Source organism: Cynara cardunculus (genome assembly GCF_001531365.2).
Source record: "Cynara cardunculus var. scolymus isolate 2C chromosome LG 13, CcrdV1, whole genome shotgun sequence".
NCBI classification, from domain to species: Eukaryota; Viridiplantae; Streptophyta; class Magnoliopsida; order Asterales; family Asteraceae; genus Cynara; species Cynara cardunculus.
The window spans coordinates 2,211,455-2,227,009 of record NC_037540.1 but is presented as its reverse complement, the minus strand read 5'-3'; the positions used below and the strand labels follow the sequence as shown (position 1 = coordinate 2,227,009).

The window sequence follows — 15,555 nt, the reverse complement described above, 5'->3', positions numbered from 1 at the left end:
ACAACCGGTAATCGGTTATCCGGGTGATTAAATATTTAAAACTTTACATCTTTGATACCAAAATGGAAGTTTTGAAAGTACGTCACTCAAAATAGGAATCAAATTAAAGTACGTTATTTTTTCATGCAATTTGCCCCTTTTTTTTAAAGATTTTAATTTTCAATATTTCATATAAAAAATATAACACAACTGTTGAAGATGTTTCTAGTACGCTAATTGTATATCAGGAAATCAAGGGAAATAGCCATTTTTAGAGACCAAATTCATCATTTAACCATTTCTGTCTGAAGATTTCCAAAACATCACAACCTCCACAAAGTGGGCATCCTCAACTTGCGGAGGAGCTAAAAGACAAAAAAGAAAAATCACTTTTCGCCCAGTAACACCTCCACAAGTTTGGTGGAAATTGAAAAAAAAATTCACTTTTTACGTAAATCCACAAGTTAGTGAATTTTTTTTTTACTTTTTGCTTCTTTGGAAGCTGAGGAATAGTTACTTGTGAAGGTGGTAAATTATTTAGAAATTTTCGGAGAAAATCACTAAAAAATGAATTTGGTACTGAAAATGACTATTTGTATTAATTTAGGGGATGTTTATTAAACACCTACCTGGTAAGGTTTTACCGGGTCATTTACCTTACTGGATAAACATGACGAGGGCCGAAAATCTTATCCGGTAAGGACAATAATAATGATAGAGAGTCTTACCCAGTAAGTGAGGATGACAACTTTTACCCAGTAAATACTTACCGGGTAAATTATTGCATACAATACTGTTTAATGGACTACAATCTTATAGGATAAAGTAAATTACAACGTTAACTCTACTTATAAGTGCCTAAAAGTTTGGGTAAATGACCCCTTATCTTAATATGAATGTTTGCAGTTTGTATACAAAATTACAAACACACATTAATACGTATTAAATTGGTTCAATTATTCATTGGTAAACCACTGGCAAGAGATCTGTCGCTGTTCCCGTCTCAGCCCCACATCCGCTCTATTTTAAGGGCTGATCTGATCTGATCTGACATTAAATTTATCTTTTCGAGTGGGTCAAAATATTTAGGAATTTGTAGTCAAGAACACTCGAGTGTTTTGCTAACTTCTGGTCCGTTAATCTTTATCTTCTGCATCTGTTTGTTTTTGTTTACTTCATTACTATCAGAGGATCATAACTTCTATCTACGTTTTACAAAAAAAAAAGCAAAAATAATTGTGTAAATTATCATGAAATAATTGTTGGTTGAATCTTTTTTTTAGCTAAATCTTTTGGAAATCCACCAAGCATTTTGGTGGAATCTTTGCGGTTGTGACTGGTCTGTGATGCCCACCAAGTGTTTGTTAAAATGCCTTTACCACTTCCTTTTTGTTTTTCTCTGAAATTACTTTGTTGGTAGTAAAAAGATGAAACATGCTTTGTGATCATGTGGATATAATTTGTATATCTATTGTTTACCTTTCATGGGTTTCTTTTTGGGGTCATGATTAGGTTTTCTCTTTATTTTATCTGCTTTAGGAGGTCCATAAGGATCAGAAAAGGACAACAAATTTTCATAACTCTAGGAAATTGGATAGATAAATAGAAAACACTCCACATGCACATTTCTTGTTTGATTCAGTGTTCAATCCTTCTTCTTGTCTCCCTTGTGATAATTTCTTTGGAAAGCTGATGTGCTTTTAGTCTTATTTATCGTCTTTGATCTATAGCCCATGCTTCTATCTAGAGGGTTTGTTACCTCTTTCTCTGTGCTTATCTCCACCTCTTGTTGAAGGATTTTGATGGGTGAATCTATGGTGGAAGCACAAAATATGGAAAATAAGGTACAATTTCTTCCCTTTTTGTCTAATTGAACTTGACCCATCACTTCAAATTTCTTGCTTCTGCAATTACTCGATTAGGGTTTATGCTTTTTCTTGATTCGAAAATTGACGGATTTCTCTAGATTTACTTCAGAAAGGTCAGATTCTTGCTTAATTTTCCATTTTTATTTGTTCTATTTCCTATTTAAAACATCTTCCCACAAACAATTCTTGCTTAGATTTGTCTTGATTGTTCATAAAATTATTTGAGAATCTTTAAGCTTTCTTGATTTGTGTTCTTGCGAGTTGCCATTCTGTTTCTTTTCCTTTGTTATGTCTCAATTACGGACTTTGAATTATATATACAGATGGGAGAATCAGTTAGCTCTCTGGGAGTATCTGTTTCGTTTGGCAAGTATGAGAATGACGCACTTTCTTGGGAGAAATGGTCTACTTTTTCGCCAAATAAGTACTTGGAGGAAGTCGGGAAGTGCTCTACGCCCGGTTCTGTAGCTCAAAAGAAGGCCTTTTTTGAAGCCCATTACAAGAAAATTGCAGCTATGAAAGCGGAGGCCGAGTTACTGGATCAAGAAAAAGCAGCAGAAACTGATCCTTCAAGATCAGATGATCATACTGAATACAGTTTTGGGGAAATTAAGGAAGAACTTGAAGATGGTACTGAAAGTAAGACCCATGTTTATGAGGAAGAAGAAGTGCAATCTGATACTTTAGCAATGGAGGGATCTGGAAAAGGTCAAGAAGAGAAACCAGATAGCAATCAGTCTCATTGCGCAGAAGAAGCTACTTCAGTTAAAGATGAAAGCTTTCGAAATGGATCTGGAAAAGGTCTAGAAAAGAAACTAGATAGCAATCAGTCTCATTGCCCAGAAGAAGTTAATTCAGTTAAAGATGAAAGCTTTCGAGATGGATCTGGAAAACGTCAAGCAGAGAAACCAGATAGCGATCAGTCTCAAACTACTTCAGTTAATAATGAAAGCTTTGTAGATGGATCTATGCAAATGGGCAATGCCTTAGAATTTCAGCATTTGTTATCATCTCAATCCCCAATAGCATTATACAGCAATGCCGATAAGCTAGCAGAAGCCACTTCGGTCAATGAGGAGAGTATGAAATTGGTAAAACAGCATTTCCATGTGGATTCTGAAATTGAAGAAGTTCAACAAAGCAAGCAAGAGACACCAATGCCAAAAGCTCAAAACTTGGCAGGAAATGAGAGTATGAAATTGGTAAAACAGCATTTCCGTGTGGATTCTGAAATTGAAGAAATTCAAGAAAGTGAGCATGAGATTCCAAAACCGAAAGCTCAAAACTTGGCAGGAAAGGTTAGTTTGATTGAATTCATTAACGAAAATTCATTTGGACATCTTTGTGTCTCAACTTCAGATTATCTTCTTGTATTAACTTCGTTCCTATTTGGTTTTTTAGGTAAATCCAGCTAAAGTGGAAAAGAATTTTGTTGGGACAAAGAAGAAACCATCTTCACCTATACCTAAACCCCCGGGAACATCTGTCACTAAATTATCAAAACCAAAAGCAACTCCTACGCCCATGCCTGCTGCTAGGTCCTCATCAAAGAAGGCTAATGCCCCATCATCATCAAAGAGCAAGACTCCTTCGGTATCGGAAGGCATACGAGTTGCTCCAAAGTCTCTCCATTTATCTATGAGTATGAGTTCTGTAAATTCTGATACGGCTTCTTCTGTTACTTCATCAAGAAGACGATCTCTATTCATGGAGCAAATGGGAGACAAAGACATTGTTAAACGAGCTTTTAAGACATTTCAAAACAGAGTGAACCAATTACCGTCTTCTGATGGAAGATCTAGTGGGCCCAAACAGGTAGTTTAATTTACAAAACAATGTTTCTTAATATAACAAACACTTGCTTTTTAAATGTGATTTATATGCATTATCTTTTGGCAGATACGAACAACTGGATTAGAGCAAAAGGCTTCAACTTCCATGACTTCCCAGAAAGAAAATGAACGGTAGTCTACAATCTCAGTGTTTCCATATGCCAATTCTGAATTACTTCTTTCAAATTGAACTCTAAAATTCCAGTTAGCCACTGTTAGCATGTGGTTTTTAAGTCAAAAACTCACCTCATTACTAGATTTCCTCGTTTTGTACATAGAAATTTATCATTCTACTAAATGAACAAATGTAGATCAAGGAAGGCAGCAGAAAAAATGAATCCTGCAAGAGGTAGACTAGGACCAACATGGAAATCTGTATCATCTGGGTAAGAAATAACTTCTATTCCAACTCTTTTGTGTTCATTTGTTTTTCATGTGGACCCCTTCATAGAAGTACACCAACACTAAAGCTTGAGATGATCAATCTACCGACATACTCCCACACATCGGTTAGACTTTTCTTTTTGAAGTATATACTATTTATATACGGCAAATGCAACAAATAAACTCACACATCCTCCTCACCTTGGTGATTTTTGAACCCCTGGCCTCCTAGGAGGCCAAAGACTACGATACCGCTAGGCCAAAGACCCTTTGGTCATTGGTTAGACTTGGGGTCCGTTTGTTAGTAGGTTAATGGGACTCGCAGCTTATTCAGGAAGTTATGCATGACTGTTTGGCAGTGGCTTAATGATATGTGCAGAAAGTCAAGTTTTTTCCAGCCTGCCCCTCCCAATTAAAAAACATGCACCTTCCATCTATGAAAAACCTCCTTCCAATCAAAAACCTTCTCAATCTATACCAGACAGATTAATCCACAGAGACAGCTTAATCCATGCAGTACTTGATGGAAAACCAACCAAGCAACCCCTTAGACTTGGACCCTTTCTCAATATATGTTGGAACCTTCCTTCTCTTCTCAAGTGCTCTTTTGGAGAGTAATCTAGGGGTTCCGGTTCCACATATTCTCAGACACAATAGTGAGATAGCTTATGTTTGATAGCTGCAACTTAAAAAACATGTTTTCTGGGATAGGTCACTCAAAGGAGTCAATGTGGATGAAAGACGGCAAAAGGTGGCACCATCTTCCGTAGATTTGAGAAGTAACGAAAGAGCCGAAAGACGAAAAGAGGTATCCTTTACCATACAAGAAAGCATGACAAGTTATTTGTTTTTCTTTCCAACAACACATTAAAGAAATCTCTTTACTTTTGATATAGTTCTTCAAGAACTTGGAGGAAAAATCAAATGCTAGAGAGGCAGAAAGAACTCAACTTGGTTCAAAATCAAAGGTAGAATTCCAAACAACCAAGCAGAATTGTATTTCATCATCTTTATATGTATATATAAATATATATATATATATATATAAATATATATATATATATATATATGTGTGTGTGTGTGTGTATGTACATAAAGACCATCCATATGACCATTTGTTACTGGATTTAGGAGTTAAAAGATGCTGAGATGAAAAAGCTTAGGCAGAACCTAAATTTCAAAGCAAAACCAATGCCGAGTTTTTATCGGGCACAAGGGGTATCAAAAAGCACTTCAGAAAAGGTAAGATCTCTAATTCTTCATAAAGATTTAGGGGCTGTTTACTAAATGCTTACTGGGTAAGCGCTTATTGATATCATTTATCTTACCAATTGAGCATGACAAGAACCAAGAATCTTACCCGGTAAGGGACATTACATGGAGCAAGCATCTTACCCAGTAAGAGGCATAACATGGACCTAAGAGTCTTACCCAGTAAGTGAGGAAAAGACTCCTATCCCATAAGCATTCACCGGGTTTAAGACGCTTACCAACAATCCATTTTGATGGTCGAGAATGTCATATGATAAGGTAAGTGGGGGTAATTTCTCTTGCCGTTAAACATTTACCTAATAAGTGTTTGGTAAAGGACCCCTTATACCTCTTTTGACATGTAGACTTTGTTAAATTTTTACAAATACTATTATTATAAAGCATTTAGGATTTTTGTGCATAAAATCTTTCCTTTTTTAAAATAGGAAATATTCTTATTTTTCCCTTGTTTAAATATTAAAGAACAAAGTTTTCCAAACCCTCTGCTCCCCTTCCTGAGTATAATGTCAATCAACCAAATAAGCAGAGTAGTTGATATTTAGGAAACTCTTCTCACAATTGATCCATTTCCAAAAAACAAAAAAATCATTAAAAAAAATAAATTTAAAACAACTCAATTTTTGGTTTACGATTAAGCTTTACATTCTGCTGCATCGCACGGCCACGGTTTTAGTCATTACAAATAAATATTTTGCCATTGATTTGGGGCCCACACAGCTCATATATCGTTCCCCTTCATTAAAGGGTAGTTTAGATAGGGTGGGCTAAATGTACCTAATTCCGTTCGATTATTGCTATATGTACATTTGTCGATCGTCATTACAACACTATTAATTACTTTCATATTTTCTCTCTCCTTTTTCTTCTATCTTATCATTACATTTATGATTAATTATCTTTTTTTATTTTTTATTATCATATAATAATAATCATGAATATTATTATATAATTGTAAAATATTACTAATATAAATTTGTTTTATATGATATTATTTATTAATTTTTAATTTATTATGTTACTAATCCTTTAATTGTTTTGAAGATAGTAATCCATACCTTTTTTTTGGTAACCATGTGCATCCACCTTCGGCTCATCCTATAGGATCTTGAAGATAACAGTATGAAAAATGAAAAATCCTTAGTGATCTTGAGGGAATGCACACTAGTCTTACCTCCTCGGTTATTATTGGTGAATCCCAACATAGACGTGTGCAACAACGGATACCATTGATCAAGAATTTCTTGAAAACGACTATCTTTATTCTATATAGAGTGCATTCTTGTAACAACTCGTCCCATATTGATAGAAACTGGGATCTATGAGTCTTTATAAGCCTCAAGTTGTGGGCAATCAATAACTTCCACCATGGTTCTAAGTTGGATTCGAAGTTTTTTGGGGTGTTACAAATCTTGCCTTAACGATTCTTTTAATCGTAACATAGTTATCCTTTTTTGTGGTAGCTAAATTTCGTTAACTATTCCTTCACTCATGTAGTTTCAGTTCTGCTAAATCTTATACAACAGGAGGCCATAAAAAACGGAACCCAAAGGCGACCGGACTCACACAGGTGAACGTTTCTGGCTACGGTTCAAGACGATAAGCGGGAACTTCTGAAGATCACAAAATCAGAAGATGCATCAGAAAAGTAGGCAAAGTGAAGAAGAAAGATGGTAAAAGAAAGATTTTTACTGTTGGTGAATTTGAGTTAGGGTTGTTTAGGTAAATTTGTATTTTCATTTGATGAACTTATCAAGTTCTTGAGATGAATTTATCCTGAGGGTGTTTCTAGAAGAAAAAAAATAGGATCCACCAAGTATATTATGTGTAATCCCACTTTTTTGTACATTGTTAGCTTCAGTTTGTAGTTTAAGAGACATCATACAATAAACATTATTCATATCCTCCTCCTTTTCTGGTGCTGTGTTTTATCAATATAACTTTGAATAAAATTTAATTTTCTTTTAAAATATTAAATACACCTCTTTTTTGTAGTTTATTCATTCTTTATATTTTATTTATTGTATTTTATATTCTTTAAGCTTTTATTTTATCCTTCTTAAAATATTATTTTTATATGGTTTCTATATTATGAATATTTTATGTAATTTATTAGACGGTAATAATAAAAAAATAATATAGGAAAAAGTATGAAATAAAATTTTATTTTGGTGTTCGTTATGAAAACTTTATAATGATATATTTTGTTATAGAAACTATTTATCTTATTATTATTATTTAATAAATTACATAAATTAATCAAAATATATAAACAACCATTATGAATAAATTGGTCATTTTATTCCAATTTTATTTTACCAAACATTAAAGGTGCATGCGGTAGAAACACATAAATTTGGAAGTTCTAAAAAGATATTTGATATTTGAAAAAACAATAAACAGCTCATTGATGGTAAATTATTCATTTTAACCCGTTTTGTCCTGTCATGTTCTTTCTGCATGAGTAAGCTAAGTGTAGAAGGTTTTAGGGTTTTAATTTAAGATTAATAGTTTACGCATTTACCCATCTTATCTGTGGCACACAAAACCGGTGAACACATTGTTATGAACTCTCTTCTGAATCACTTGAACTACTACTACTACAACTACTGAAATTTGCAGGTAATACCGGAAACTTCACCGGTGATCAGTCCGGCGACTTTGGCGTCTTCTTTCCGGCTTCCGGTAATCCAGGGCCGGTTCTTGTCTTCTGCAGTTTAATAGCAATATCAACACAAGCCTTATCAACCATTTCTAGAAAGTAGAAACTCTCTTATTATAACAAAAACAACTCGAACTGCTTCCTTTCGATAATACTCATTCGTTTTCTTCACTATTCCGATGATCCTTTCTTCGTCTTCTCTCAACGCTTGAATTTCCCGTTTCTCCCCTTCGAGAAACTTCGCCATTTCTGTCACGAAACAACCTCCATTGCCATCACATTCTTCCGTATTGCAGCGTTTCCCTTCTGAACGGTTTACTTCTTCGACAATGAAATGAAGCAATGTACTCTTTCCATTGCTGCTTTTAACATCCGAAAGTTTTAGAAGAGAATTAAGGTTAAACGCTTGAGCATTCCCTCTCGACGTTTCAACATTCATGCCATTCCCGGCTTTCAAAATGGCTTCTAGAAGCTTCACGAAAAGCCCTCGAGCCTTGAGCTCTTTGCAGTTTGTGCCACACCATGGAATAGCCCAATTGGCGTTGAGTTTATCCCAATGTAGAGGCTTGAGTTTGGCCTGTTTCTCATTTATATCATCTCGTGGAGGTGGTCGTCTTGATGAAAAAGTCAAACCACCACTTTTTGGGTGGTGCCGGTGCCCGTGGAGCATTGTTCTTCCTCTCCACCGCAACCGGAGGCGATTTCAACGAAATTCGACTTTTCATCACTCTTTCGTTTCCCACTTCCTTTGGAAGATGAACAACCGTTTCACTTTCACTTCCGATATTATAATCTGCAACTGGCCAAACACGAGAACCAGTAAAGTCAAACTTTGACTTTCTACCTCCATTATCGATCTTGAAACTTGCAATTTTTTCAAGCAAATCACATCGAGTCCTAACTGTTCATCATCAGTCCCTCCAAAACCCACAATTTGATCGTTTTTCTGCAAACCCTTGTTGTAACAAGAACAACAACCCTGATAAAACCAAAGAACTTGCTGCAATGACTTTGACGATCGTTTTGTTGGATGATCTGTCGGTGATACTGGTGGCGGAGGTGGCGTCGGAAAGTGGACTTGGATGTATTGAGGAGTTGATTGAGAAGATGATGGAGGTATGAATGAGCAGAAAACAAGAAAAGGAATACGAATTGAATTTGCAAATTTGATGGCTGAAAATGGAGGTTTGAAGCCATGGATGGAAGTTGTATGATTTGAAAGACCCTCTTCTGACCGTTGACTATGCCTTCAAATATGTTAGTTGACAGTTTTAATAACATTAAGTATACAATTTGATTTTTTTTTAAATCTTTTAGCTAGTTCCGCAAGTGATGGACGTGAGACTTACGAACGTAGTGCCATTTGGGTAAATTCAAAAGAGAAATGACTAGAAGACCAATTTAAGAGTGAGAAATGGTTATTTTAACCAATTTCCAATTAAATATGGTTGTATGTATATGTAATCGTATTTTTTCCATTATTAAAACCAACTAAATAACTGAAACCAAAATTGATGATAATTATATCAAAAATTGATGACAAACAAGAAAAACTCGTCAAAGGAATTTGGACTTTCAAATTTAAACAAACATAAATAACTGAAACCAAAAGGTCTTTGTAATAAGCGGTATGTGTATCTTTAGCCTTTTAACAGGTCAGAGGCTCATTTGTTATATTTGTCGTATATAATTACTATATACTCTCAAAAAAATATAAACAACCGAAACTGGTTATCATGGTAAGGTTACGAAGGTGATTTAAACGGATGTAAATTGCTTCGATAATGATTTACGATTTCAATTCTTTTTTGGTATGATTTTTAATTAAAAAAAAAATTGAAATCGTCATTTGTTTATGAAAAAATTTATTTTTTAATTAATATCATAAATATTTTTTTTATGAATATTTATAGTCAAAAAAAAAAAAGTTGGAACTTGGAATAATTCATTTTGATTCCAAAATGCGAGTTTGGTCCATTTTTTTATTACTTTGGGCTAAACACAAGGACCAAATAATCAATCCATCTGACAGCCCGTTAAATTTATTGTAACAAGTTACAACTATTCCATTTAACATACTTCTTAAATTACTTATGTTATACATATAGACGAGTATCATGTGGGAATAGGAATTAAAATTGGACCGTTGATCATTTTTAATTCTAAAACATTTTATGAATTGCACTTTAAAATAGAATTGATCTACTGTATCTCATTTTTTTTTAATTTACCTGGATATCCAACCTGTTATGCGAGCCGACTGCAACCATCTGTTTTGCAGATAGCCCGGAGTCATTGCATTTGAACCTCCATGGCAATAAGATGATTTGTATTCCTCCTTGGATATCTACTATATCTCATTAGTGTTGATCTAGTGGTTCTCTTTAATTATGATTGATTTAATAGTGTAGATTACTTCTTATCCTTCTTATCATAACTCTCATTTTCACCTGAACCCAACCTTATATATATATACTAGAAGGGTACTCGTGCAATGCAACGAGATACATCACGATTTTAATGTTCTATTTTATTATTTGTCTCTGTCGATGTTATAATGCGATTTTATGTGTTTTAAGAAAACAAAAATTTGATTTTATTTTTGAATAAAATATAAATTTAAAGATATCATAAGAATTTAATATATATATATATATAGGGTTTATTTGAAATACAATCTATTGCATTTGTACAACCAATGCAACCCACTAAATTAAAATAGTTATGGAAATGATTAGAGTTCATTTATTATGATTTAAATATTTATGAAAGATGAATACGGTTCATTAATTATGATTAATACTTTATATTAAGAAATAATCAAAACCTCTATAAAATCACATATTAATCAAATGAAATGGACGGTTGAGATTGAGTTGTATTGGTTGCACAAATGACAAAGGTTGTATAATAACCAACCTCTCTCTCTCTCTCTCTCTCTCTCTATATATATATATATATATATATATTTATATATCAATGTTAACATTAAATCAACTATTTAAAAGTTCTCATTTTTTATGTAATTTCTTTAATTTTTTTATTATAATTTAATTTAAGTTTAATAATGAAATAATTTGGTTTTGATAATATAACATTTTATAAAGATAATAATTAAGTAATTTGTTAGAACTCAACGATTATCCTAATTATATTTTAGATTTTTTATATATAAAATGAGATGTTTATTATGTATTTAATTATATTTATCTGCAGTTAATTACACGAATTTAGATATGAAACTTTTTTAAGGCGATTGGTTAAAAATGAGTGAAAAGAAAGATGATATTAGAATAGGATTAAGTGTATTTAAATTGGTTGGTTCTTAATTCAATCTAAAAGTCTCAATATTTTTCAATGTTTATGTCCCCAAAAATAGAATCATTTAAAGATTTCAAGAATACGAATATCTACACCTTCCATCATCATCCACTACTTTTAAATATAATTAATCATTTCATAAAATCTGAAAAAAGAATACAATCGTATATAAAACTGTACAATTCAATTCATATACTGATAACATCCCAAATTTGCCTAGAAATCTCGAGTGTGTATTTAGGTATCCCCGACTAAATTTCGTAATGCTCATAGTCTGAAACAATGTCCAAATATTACTTACAACAGTGATATGTTCATACGATATATATTCCCAATAAACCTAATATTCTTATATTATATATAATACAGGTTATTAAAAACCTGACCAAAACAGTCAATCTCTCCAACGAAATTCATTTTTTAACCAATTTTTCAATCAAATTCTTATTTTAGCCGGACTTTACGAAAATGTCTTACGTATTTGCTAAACTCGCTTTTTAAATTAAAAAGAAAAAAAAGTATTTACTCAAATTTGTGTAAAAATCCCATTTACGTAAAGATTTTTTTCCCTCTTTTCTTCATCTAAAAATAGAGTTATACAAATGCGTACGACATTTTCCCCACACGAAACCTGCCTCCAAGGACACCAATATAAATGAGTATTTTTTGACTCACTCGGCGGCCCGAGGCTAAGGGACCTGGGATCGAATCCAAAACCTATTATATATTTGGGAAAAGTCTTCTCATCAATTTGTCAGTTGAGCTATACGTTAGAGGTGTAAGACATTTATATAAACTCTTACTAAAATAAAATTTTAGCTTCAAAAATGACTAAAAAATGAAATTGATCGAAAAAATTGATTTATTTTTTATTAATTTTTTAAAAAAAAATACGAATATATAGGTGGGGTTGGTATAGTGAATGATGGGGGTGGTACATCGTTGTCATATTGGAGGGGGCCACGACACCGTTTAGTGGCGTTAATCTGACAGCTAGGCCACCCAACCAACCCAAGATTTGGTTTTGCATTAAACCGGAAAGGGAAGGTTGTCGAATTGGGACACATTTGGGAGGCAGCCAGACCGGTCTATTCCGGTTTATGTCTACACCCTTCCAATCATACCCCCCCTCTTTGTGCTTTTTCCAACTTTCACTTGACCCCACCCCTCAACAGAATCATAAGGGTATTTTTGTCATTTATCATGACATGACTCTGATAATAAAAAACATCGATGACATTGAATTCATAATTGTCATTGACGAATGTTAACTAATCACAACCAAATTAACTGAAGAAGATTTATGGAAAGCAGGTGAATGTGTTTCAGCTATGTGTTGAAAACACGAACATGGCCTTTAATTTTCATGATTATATGTTAGATCTCACATCGGTTGGGTAAAGGAACAAATATTGTCTTATAAGGGATTAAATACCTATTTTATTAAACGTGTTTTGAATTCGTGAGTTTAAGTGTGTGAACAAAACAGATAATATCTGATATGGTTGGACTGAGATATTACATTATGCATATTGGAGATGTGTTTTGGGTTAAGGTTATTTTTGTCATTAACGATGACATAATCTTGATTAAAAAGTCGATAAGATTGAATCAATAATTGTCGTTGACAAATGTTAACTAACCACAACCAAATTAACGGCAGGTGAATGTGTTTCAACTATGTGTCGAAAAGACGAACATGACCTTTAAATTTCATAATTATGTATATTGGAGACGTGTTTTGGGTTAACTTGGGTTAAGGGTATTTTAGGTATATGTAATTAAGCTTTCGGTACCTTTTTTTTATTGTTTTGGTTTTAAATAGAAGCCTATTTTAGTTTCACTCGCCATATCCCTTTAATGATGCCCCTTTTTGTGCTTTAAGCAATTCTTTGTTGACCCCATGGATAAAAAATCATAAGGTCATTATCGTCATTAAATATGCTTGTTATTTTGTTTTTATGTATTTATAATATGTTAAAAAGACGTTACTAGACTTCAGTTTTGTAATACCTTTATTTAGACGGGAGTTTACGTTTAAAACGACATCAATAGTCTCTATCAACGTCTTAAATGCTTTGTGCGCTTTTTTTATTGCCACATGCACTTAAAATTTTAGGTCCGTTTCGATACTGATATTTTGGTCCAGTATGGCATTCGTTTCCGTGGTGCTTGTTCTTGCGTTTTAGGCAAGTTTCTAATGACAACATAAAAAAGAAACCACGATACGTTAGCGTCATTAAGTATGTTTGTTATTCTTAAGTATCGGATTTAGGCATATGTGTGATTCAAAAAGACAGAATTATACGTAAAATTTACCAGATACACATGTCACATAAATAAAAATGTCTTTTTAAGTGTAAGGGCATCTTTGGAATTGGGAAGCATATTTCATGCTCCAAGCAACTTTCAAATCAAGACCATAAAGTGAATATTACACATTTTATCCCTTGTAGTTTCTTTTATAATAAAGTTTAAACCGGATAAAAGTTGAAAATACGTAAAAAAAATAATATAAATATATCTTTTAAAATTCAAAAAGACTTTTAAACTATTAAAACGCATATCAATAATAACAAATAAGATGATTAGTATTTAAATAATTTTAAAATCTTGATTTTAAAATGTTACATGGTCAACGTGAGGGTGTGGGCGATTTGATCTGCGACCTAGGTCGCGGCTAAAATCGTGTCATAATCAATGTGATTTGTTTATTCTCGTATTCATTTATTTGAATTTTATTATCATTTGAACCCGACTCGATATTTATATACATATTATATTTTACATAATAAGCTCATATATATATATATATATATATATATCTTGGGATCATGTGAGACCAATGTTTTTTGTGAGACCTGTAAGACCAATTCTCAACCCTTGGATTAGATTTACAGCCGTCAGATCCGAACATTTATAAACGCCACGAGATTTCTCAATAATTACAAAATTGCCACCTTGTAAGTTTTAACCATTAGATCGTTATCATATAAAGTTGATCAATTAACATGAATTGGTCTTACGGGTCTCACGAAAAACCTTTGGTCTCACGTGAACCCAACCCTATACACACTTGAGATCATGTGAGACCAAGGGTTTTTTATAAGACCCGTAAGACCAATTCTCAACCCCTGGATTAGGTCTATAATCTGACAATCTGAACATTCATAAACGCCACGAAATTTCTCAATAATCACAAAATTGTCATCGTGCAACTTTAGACCATTAAATCATTAACTTTTAAAGTTGCTCAATGAACATAAATTGGTCTTACGGGTCTCACGAAAAATCTTTGTTCTTACGTGAACCTAACCCTATATATATATATATATATATATATATATAGGAGAGAGAGAGAGAGAGAGAGAGAGAGAGAGAGAGAGAGAGAGAGAGAGGGAGGGAGGGAGAAGGAAAAAAATGATACAAAGGTGTCCCAAACTCTCTCTTGCCAAATCAAAAATATTCCTTCTTACCAGACAAGATTGGGACATGAAATAAAACCATATCTTCATCAAATCAATTCTCAATTATTAATTTCCCCTCCTTTAAATCTTGTTGAGTTGGTTCCACCCATCCTTTTCCCCTTTCTTTTTCTTTTTCTTTTTCTTTTCATTTTTATTTTTAAATAATAACAAATCATATTGTCAACTAAAAGTCTTTACAAAAAAACAAAAATAACCCATTTCTTAAAAAACCTAATTAATACTTGTTAAATACAAAAGGAAATAAAATGTTCTAATTTCAGTTATTGGAAATTATTAATTTTTATTATGGGTCGTTATACCATTTTTATGTACCAATATTCCACAATACGGCTATTCATATCATATTTCATATTAAAACCACAATATCATACTATGTTTAGAATAAAGAAAATATGTTAGAAAAAGGCACTTACATTTCCTATTAGATCGTAATTTTATTTAACTTGTATCTGTCTAATAACGTTCTTTTAGATAATAAGAAATAAACACTTACAACGTACGAATATCAGCAGTTAATTGGATCAGCAAGATCAATACAGCTTTAAGTTCGTAAAAATAACATCAACAAAAAAGTACGGGTTGAACTGAATTAATAATTTTTATTGTTTTCTAGCTAAAATTCTTCAAATTATTATTTTTTGTATAGTCCACGAGTCTAATAAATAGACGACAAAAGTTTCATCTTTACTGATTGGTTCCTGGTATTGTTAAATTAGAAAAAAAAACAAATGAATGGAAAAAAAAGGAATAAA

At 32.8% G+C, this 15,555-nt stretch overlaps 1 protein-coding gene across 4 annotated transcripts; it reads left to right on the top strand.

The window, feature by feature from the left end:
- The first annotated feature begins 1,431 nt into the window (after window positions 1–1,431).
- On the top strand, window positions 1,432–7,241 carry LOC112525513 (protein WVD2-like 7). 4 transcript variants are annotated; one of them, XM_025135672.1, is made up of 9 exons: window positions 1,434–1,823; window positions 2,171–3,145; window positions 3,249–3,662; window positions 3,747–3,811; window positions 3,991–4,065; window positions 4,775–4,871; window positions 4,960–5,031; window positions 5,195–5,305; window positions 6,836–7,241. In XM_025135672.1, the coding sequence occupies exons 1-9, from the start codon at window positions 1,782–1,784 to the stop codon at window positions 6,842–6,844; spliced, it is 1,860 nt and encodes a 619-aa protein (XP_024991440.1). In that variant the 5' UTR covers window positions 1,434–1,781; the 3' UTR covers window positions 6,845–7,241. The 4 variants fall into 4 exon arrangements, with proteins under 4 accessions (XP_024991443.1, XP_024991440.1, XP_024991439.1 ...); XM_025135671.1 differs by having other exon boundaries at window positions 1,435–1,823; window positions 6,859–7,241; XM_025135673.1 differs by lacking the exon at window positions 1,434–1,823 and adding an exon at window positions 1,846–1,960 and having other exon boundaries at window positions 6,859–7,014.
- Window positions 7,242–15,555: the final 8,314 nt, after the last annotated feature.

What these genes read in the sequence shown, in the direction of transcription:
- LOC112525513 (XM_025135671.1), top strand. Translation starts at nt 1,782, where the DNA reads ATGGGTGAATCTATGGTGGAAGCACAAAATATGGAAAATAAG. An exon ending in CACAAAATATGGAAAATAAG is followed by an intron (nt 1,824 to 2,170) that starts GTACAATTTCTT and finishes TTATATATACAG; the next exon opens with ATGGGAGAATCAGTTAGCTC. An exon ending in GATCTAGTGGGCCCAAACAG is followed by an intron (nt 3,663 to 3,746) that starts GTAGTTTAATTT and finishes ATCTTTTGGCAG; the next exon opens with ATACGAACAACTGGATTAGA.